This window comes from Oenanthe melanoleuca, chromosome 5 (assembly GCF_029582105.1).
Source record: "Oenanthe melanoleuca isolate GR-GAL-2019-014 chromosome 5, OMel1.0, whole genome shotgun sequence".
Taxonomy (NCBI): domain Eukaryota; kingdom Metazoa; phylum Chordata; class Aves; order Passeriformes; family Muscicapidae; genus Oenanthe; species Oenanthe melanoleuca.
The window spans coordinates 8,102,146-8,110,196 of record NC_079339.1 but is presented as its reverse complement, the minus strand read 5'-3'; the positions used below and the strand labels follow the sequence as shown (position 1 = coordinate 8,110,196).

Here is an 8,051-nt window from a genome sequence, read left to right as displayed (position 1 = left end):
ATGCAGAGGGTCAACCTCTCAACAGTATCCGAATTTGTTTTTGTGGGCCTCTCCGATGCTCCAGAAATCCGTTTGCTCCTCTTTGTGCTGTTCCTGCTCATTTATTTGGCCACCATGGCTGGCAACATCACGCTCCTCGTTGCCATCGGCACTGACTCCCACCTGCACAGCCCCATGTACTTTTTCCTCAGCAACTTATCCCTGCTGGATCTCTTATGTCCCACCATCACCGTGCCCAAGATGCTAGGGGCCTTGCTGCTGGAGCACAAAGAGATTTCTTTCTCTGGCTGCTTGTTCCAGCACTTCTCCCTCATTGTTGTGGTGGGCACGGAGATTTTCCTGCTGACTGTGATGGCTTATGATCGCTACGTGGCTGTGTGCCACCCCCTGAGGTACCCAAGCATCATGAGCACAAAGCTGTGTGCTCAGCTGGCCGTGGGCACCTGGGCAACAGGGCTTTTGAACTCCCTGCTGCACACCTCTCTGGTTTTCACACTCTCTTTCTGTGGTCCTAACAAAATCCAGCAGTATTACTGTGACATTCCCCCTGTGCTGAGCCTCTCCTGCTCGTCCACCCACAGCAGGGAGTTGGTGATCCTGGTGGTGGCCGGGGTGCTGGGGGGCGGTGCCTGTGTGGTCACTGTGGTCTCTTACATCTATATCCTCCTGGAAATCCTGGCCAGGAAATCCCCTGGGATATGGCACAAGGCTTTCTCCACCTGTGGTTCTCACCTGACCATAGTTTGCCTTTTCTACGGGACCACCATCTGCACCTACGTCCGCCCTTCCTCCACCTATTCCCCACAGTGGGACAGGGTCGTGTCCATGCTCTATGGAATGCTCACCCCGCTCCTAAATCCCATCATCTACAGCCTCAGGAACAAAGAGGTAAAATGTGCCCTAAAAAGAGTGATCAGCCAGGTGAGAAGGGCTTTAATGGGACAAGAAAAACTCACTCAGTCTCCACCATCAGCTGGGTAGAAACTACAGTTTGACACTGATCTTCTCTAACTTTTAGACATCTAAAAATTAGATGCTGGAATCCAAATGCATTTTCTGGGCTCACAACTCCTCCTCTGGGTTGAAAACCCTTTCTTTTGGCTCCCTCTGCAGTTAGAAGGGAGAGCTGTGCACCTCCAGAATTGCATGGCACAGCTTTAGGTCATTTTCACTGGAGGAGAAAAGTCCATCTGGGAATGTTGTTCTCCACTGAGCACTGACGAAGCTGAGGTGAGAGCAGGCAGGTGTTGGATGCATATTTTAGGGCAGGAATTCTGGGAATTGGTACTCAGGCACATCTAGATACACTGTACAAAAGCAGTTTATATCCCTTTCAAAATTACAAGTCCAAATACATTAAGTTATGTTTTATGGATCAGCCCTGAAACCTCTCTCCTCCCTCTCTCTCATTGCTAGGTGTCTGTTGTTTGCTGGAATCTCCAGAGTTCCATCTCTGGAGCCATGTTTGCCACTACATTTTTCCTTCTTCCCATTATTTTTCTCCTTGCTGCATCAAATTCTAATGGAAAGAGAGGTGATGCTGCTTCCTGCAGCTCACATCTCTCTTCACCACCTCTCTTCTTCGTAGAGAAATAAAAGTTAAACCCATAAAAATGCTGAGATTATTGTCACTTGACTGACCCCAAAAGTTTCTGAAGAAACAGGTTTAATAAAATCACTTATTTAAGATACAAGTGTCTCATAATTTTTAAATGCTTTCATTTTGTGATGAGACCTTGTATTAATTGTAGCCTTAAGGTGTGTGAAATGCAAGAAAAATCATCAGAGATTACAACTGTGAGCAGGATATTTATGAAGCATTTCATCAGCCAAAAATACCAAATCCTTGTTCCAGCTCTTCCAGGTCTCTGAATGGCAGCACAACCAGGGCACAGCAGTTGGATTTGTCTTTATCCACAACTTTACTCTTGAGTAGAACCCCTGGAACCCAGAATCTGGTGCACCACCTTCCATCCCTGTTGATGGCCCCCTTGGGGGTCCCAGGCACTTTCACAAGGTTCTGAAGGACTTCTGCCAACCATAAGCTGTTGGCCAGGGCAGCTGGTGAAGGATAATGATGAAGGATCAATTATCCTTCAAATTCTTGCCACAACTTCTGCACCAGCCAGGTGGAGGACTGGAGAGGTGTTGGCCAAGCCATGAATTCTCCAAAACCAAGGGGTTGAGAAGTTGTGAAACTGAACCTCTTTGCAAGTTTTAATTTTCTTTAAAAAGGAGGAAAGTTTCTTTCTCCTCAGTGCCTGTGAAGTTGTCCCCGGGGACTTGTTAGAAGGATGAGGGAGGTCCACCAGGAGCATCCTAAGAACATTTTAAGATCATTAGAGGTTTCTTCAGGATGCCCAAAAGGGCTTGTTAAGATGAAGGGCCTTGGGTGGCTGGTCCCTGCAGGATTGAAGAATACTCCTCTTTCCAGAGGTGATGGAATCTAAACGTAGCTGTGTGGACAAATGCCTAAGGATGGACATCAGCCTGTGTGCAATTCCAAAACCTGGATGCCTTTTAAAAGATGCATCTGAATTCCAAGGTACCAAACTAGAGGCTGATTTCAAATGTGTGTCCAGCTGGGAGATTTTGATGCCTCTCCTGGCTTGTGAAGGTGGAAAGGTTGGATTATCAAGGTTAATTCTGCTACAGTTCCCTCCCTCTCCCAACCACCAGAGCCATGCTGTTTACTGCCAGTGGACCAAAAAAGGCTCATAGCAAAAGCTGGGATCGAGTTATTGGATAACTTAGCAAGGAATATGTTCCTTCTTTTCTCCTTCTTTCCCAGAAAAGCTGTGGCTGTCTCATCCCTGAAAGTGTTCCAGGCCAGTCTGGATGAGCCTTGGAGCAACCTGGTCTGTGGGAAGTGCCCATTAGAGGTTCATTCTTTATCATCTGTGTATCATCCCTTCACAAATTGAGGTGCTAATCCCTAAATATTCCTCAAAACCAAGACATCCTCTTCCAATTTCCTCATGCCCAGCAACCTCTGACACTGCAAGGAGACAGCTGTGATTTCCTTTGGCAGCACTGGGAAAATTTAGCAGGGAAGGATCGTAGTGCACTCATCCAGTTTCTGCTTCTCTTTCCCTGAGTGTCTATTTTTGGCTGCCCTCAGAAATCAATACCCCTGGACTGACATCACCACAGAGTTCCTCTCATACTCCTAGAAGAGGAGCTGTCCTGTTGGAAGGTGGGGGTAGGAGTACAGACAGCACCAAATAAATTGAGGAAAAATACTCTATTGATGAAATTCCCATATGAGTGATCCTCTGTGCATTGACACTTCGCTTTTGCCACTGAAAATCAGATTTACATAAATGATTCCTGAAATTATTGATGTGCTTTTTTTTTCCTTAAGCAAAGTCCAACTATACTATTTATGTGTGGATTTTATTACTTGCAATGAAACCAGGGCAGATTTTCCCATCTCTGTTTTTTTGGTTTTTTGTTTTTTTCTGGTGCTGCCAGATATGAAAATATGCAACATAAAAGAGGATATGAATAATTTAGTTCTCTTGTCTAAAAATAGCACCCAATTGTGAAATTCAGGTTGGGCTACGGTTCTGGCTTTAAAATTCCCAGGCCTTTGGGAAGCAAAAAAAAAGGTCACATTTGGCATGTCAGTCATATTTCCTCCTCCCTTTCTTCCTATTTTTTAATTTTTGTACAAAAAAAAAAAAAAGGATTCCTAAAATCAAGGCTCCTTGTGAAGAGACTTTGTCCTGTCTGTGGCCACCCTTCAAACACTTGGCTTTAAATGGCTTTAAGATGAAGGAGGGAAGGATTAGACTGGATATTGGGAAGAAATTTATCCCTTTGGGAGTGGTAAAAATCTGGTTGTTTATTAATCCCATTTTAGACAGCTCAAGGGTAACCACCTAAAATTGTGGAATTTATACTGCTCATCCAGGTTTCCTTTCTCTGCCCTGCCTAAAATTTATCCTAGCATCAGCAGATAATGCATTAACTTTTGAAAAGTCAGGTTTAAACTATTTGCTTTTTTTTTTGGAAGGTAAAAATAACACCCAGAATTACTTTTTTAGCAGACTGAGTCCAATTTAAATTCAAGTTTCAGGTAAAAAAAAGTGTTAAGGGAATTGCTTGGAATATCTAAAGATATTTGGGTTTGAGTATTTAAAAACTATGCTCATGTGTTGTTTTCCATCAATTTTTTATGAATTAATCAGCCTCAAGAAAGTAAATGCAAAAAATATTTATGAGAAATCCCAGAATCAGATGCAACATTTAATTTTAAACTTGGAAAATTAAAAGTTTTTGTACAGGGTAAATACTTCCTTTGTTTGCCAGCTCTGCTATACCCTCTATAGAGAAAGGAATATCATTTATATATACTTTGTCATATTTTCATGGCCTGCCCTGCTGTCACCAAACATCTTTCAGGCCTGTTCTCACCCTGCTTTCTTGACAATTTCACCACTTTCATATATTTTTCCATTTTCTCTTTTGCCTCTAGATCACAAACCATTGTTTCCCTTCCCACAATATAATTAGGTTTTAATTTCAGCTTAATTTTGTTACGAAATGCTTGTTGGTGGTTATGGGAATGTCCAGCCTGAAGAAGGGAAGGCTCCAGGGAAACCTTAGAGCCCCTTCCAGTGACAAAAGGGCTCAGGGAGAGCTGGAGAGGGACTTTGGACAAGGGCCTGGAGTGACAGGACAAGTGGGAATGGCTTTAAACTGAGAGAAGGTGGGTTTAGATGGAATACTGGGGTGAAGAAATCTTCGCTGTGAGGGTGGTGTGGCACTGGAATGGGTTTCCATGGGAAGCTGTGGCTGCCCCGTCTCTGGAAGTGTCCAAGGCCAGACTGGACGGGGCTTGGAGCAACCTGGGATAGTGGAAAGTGTCTCTGCCCATGGAATGTGATGTTTTCTTCAGGTGCTTTTCAACCCAAACCAGATGGTGAATCTGTGATAATCAGGACTTTTATAAACACTGGAAATGCTGATTTCTCAGAAGAACCAAATGTTGTTGGGATGTCTGTTTATTATAAAACTTAAGACGCAATTTCGCTCTTCTGTTGCAACATCTTGTGTTTGGCACAGCTCCCACTGGAACTATCTCGATGTGCGCTCCTCTTTACACGGCCAGGGATTCCGCCGTCCCTCACTCCCCCGCTTGAGGGGGTTTGCGAGGGAACGACTCCCCACGGCCATGACACCCGCCCGCGTCTCCCGTGACGTCATCCCCACGCGACACCGATGCCGGATGCCCGCGGCGCTGCACCCCAGCAGGGCTGCGGAACGGCGGAAACCACCCTGCAGGCCCCCGAGTGTCCGTGAGGAGACAAGAATGGTGGAGCGGCCGCCGCCGAACCGCGGAGAAGCCGCTGGTAGGCACCGCTCCGCCGTCGCGCCGCGCCCCGGGGACTACAACTCCCGGCGTGCCCCGGGGCCGCTGCGCACGCAGCGCGCTGATTGGCCCCCGGGGGGGCAGCGCAGCGCGGGCGCCCCCATGTGGCGGCTCGGCCGGGCCGGGACCCCCCGGGAAAAACAAACAGGGACAACCCAGAATAACCCGGGACAAACAAACAGGGACAACCCAGAATAACTCGGGACAAACTGCGACAACCCAGAATAACCCGGGACAAACCGGCTGCTCCGCGCTCCCGTGCCTCGCCAGGGCTACCTGGAGGGACCCCGTGCTGAGTTTGGTGGCTGAGAACGGGCCCAGGTGCTGCAATCCCTTCCCTTCCCTTCCCTTCCCTTCCCTTCCCTTCCCTTCCCTTCCCTTCCCTTCCCTTCCCTTCCCTTCCCTTCCCTTCCCTTCCCTTCCCTTCCCTTCCCTTCCCTTCCCTTCCCTTCCCTTCCCTTCCCTTCCCTTCCCTTCCCTTCCCTTCCCTTCCCTTCCCTTCCCTTCCCTCCCCTTCCCTTCCCTTCCCTTCCCTTCCCACAAATGGCTCCAAGTGCCTTTCCTTTCTCCTCCACCCCTCTTCCAGCTCTCTGCCTGTCTCCTGACACCCTGGGCCCAGGATTTTCCCTCGTATCCCTATTCATCTTGGTCAATTCCCTCCCCTCTCCCCTTCCTTTCCCTTCCCCTCCCAGATCACAGTGAGCTGGAGGAGCTCTGGGACACAGCAGGGAGATTCCTCCCTTCCCAGGAAGGCAGGTGAGGTGGAAGTGTCACTTGGAAGGGTGCTGGGAGTTGTGACCAGCCTTTCAGTGCCCTGTTTGTTGACTGTAATCCTAATGCTGGAACACGATGGGAATGTTACCAGAGTTCCTGGAATCTTCATGGAGAGAGCTGTAAAGGACAGCATCCCTCACAGAGCAACTGAACTGCAATTACAGCTAATTAACCTTTATTTATTCCCTAATTTTTGGTATAACACAAGTTTTTGCAGGTAAAATAAAGATGCTTTTTAAATGAATCATGATGTTCTTTGTTTCGTTCTTGTAGATACCAGACAAAGCACTTTGTCTGAAAATGGAATGTTACTTCATTCCCAAGGAGGAGGATGAGTAAAAGTCATGTGATGTTTGGGAAGAGATCCCACCCACTTCCCAATTCCTTGCCCTCGAGGTCTGGTTGCTTCTGGAGGTGCTGTTGCTCAATCCTGATCCTCCACCCGACAGAAAAGCAGGAACTGCCTGAAACAGAGAGATCTGTCTGGTTTTGGCAGAGGGTGATATGGGGAAAGGGGTAGAACTGTCTTCTCCCACTTACTTCTGGAAAAAGCCACTTCTGAAGGACCTGGAACAAGAAGAGAAAATTTCCAGCTGATGTAAAGAAATGGTGGTGTCACTTTCTCTTCCTATTCCATGGCCTGTGTGCCGAGGTGCTTCTCATGCTGGATGTGGCTGTAAAAACACAGATTCCCAATCCCCTTCCTCCTTCTTTTCTAATCCCTGCAATTCCCAGCTGTGTTCCTATCCTTGTCACTGTAGGCCTGTGAGGTGGCTGTGTGACAGTTTAGGTTGAATTAAGTTTAGAAAGTGCTCCTTTCTCTGGACTGAGCTGCTTTCCTGGCCTCTGGAATACAGCAAGAAGGGAATTTTGTGGTGACCCAATTTTTCACCACAGCAGGGGTGGTGATTCAAAGGAAAAGGGTTTCCAGCAGAAAACTCTGGAAGTGGATGTGTTCTTCTCTCCAAGGTTGACAACCTCACCATTCCTCTTGAAATGCTTATATTTATGTGGAGGGAAGTCTGGTGACTCCAGCATTAGATCAGAGTAAACACAGGCAGGGAATAAAGTGGGAATTGCCTTTTCTAGCCAGAGTCCACTGCTAGTTAAACCTGGCTGAGGCAGGGATACAGGCGCTCAGGAATTCCAGTAAAAGCCTGGTAGCTTTTTTTTTTGTGTGGTCATGCTGAGCCTGCTGGTCTTGATTGAACAAAGTTCCCTGGATTAAGTAACAATGCTGCAATTCTGGCTTCTTTTTTCTTCCCAGTCAGAGACTCTGTTTTCCCTGGTGACCTCAGAGATATCCTCGTGGTTTTGCATCCCTCTGCTCCCTCCCAGGCTGTTGTTTCAGCTGGTGTCAGCCCATTGCTCAACCTGCACCTCCTGACTGGAGAAATGCTTTGTCAGAGAACTCCTTCTTCCCCCCTGGGCCTGACTGAACATCCTCCCTGCTCCTCGGGGTCTTGGCATCTTGGTGAGATTCTCTGTGATCACCCTTTGCCCTCGAGTCACTGAGCTCCTCTCTGTGTCTCCTAACTGGAGCTTTCAGACCCATTCAGTGGCCAGGCCAGTCCCAGAAACTGGTCAAAAATGCTGTTTTCTGCTAAGTTCATGACCTGCAGAGATACTCTAAGGGGCCAGCAGGGTGGCTGGAGACAGGGAAAAGAGACAAATGAGGAGTGGGGGTGTTTGTGTGAGGAATGCAGCCTTTTTGGCTGAGGGGGTGTTTCATCTTCTCTCCTCTGAGCCTGCTGTGGGTTGTGTCCCTTCTCAGAGGCTTTTAGAAGGAATCAAGAGCATCAAACACCAGGCAAGGAAGGGCCTGGCCTGTGCTGAGTACGTGTGGAGCGGAAATTTTTTTTTTGTTGTTTTTACTTGTCAGACTGGAAAGTTCCTGATT

The 8,051-nt window shown here is 47.4% G+C and overlaps 1 protein-coding gene across 1 annotated transcript; it reads left to right on the top strand.

The window, feature by feature from the left end:
- Nucleotides 1-3,548, top strand: LOC130253581 (olfactory receptor 1361-like). Its single transcript, XM_056492285.1, has 2 exons — nucleotides 1-916; nucleotides 3,475-3,548. The coding sequence occupies exons 1-2, from the start codon at nucleotides 1-3 to the stop codon at nucleotides 3,546-3,548; spliced, it is 990 nt and encodes a 329-aa protein (XP_056348260.1).
- The last annotated feature ends 4,503 nt before the right edge of the window (nucleotides 3,549-8,051 follow it).

Bases quoted from the DNA above. Each gene is read 5' to 3' on its own strand.
- LOC130253581 (XM_056492285.1), top strand. From the start codon at position 1: ATGCAGAGGGTCAACCTCTCAACAGTATCCGAATTTGTTTTTGTGGGC. The intron at 917-3,474 runs GCCAGGTGAGAA...TGGTGCTGCCAG, and splicing joins TGCCCTAAAAAGAGTGATCA to ATATGAAAATATGCAACATA.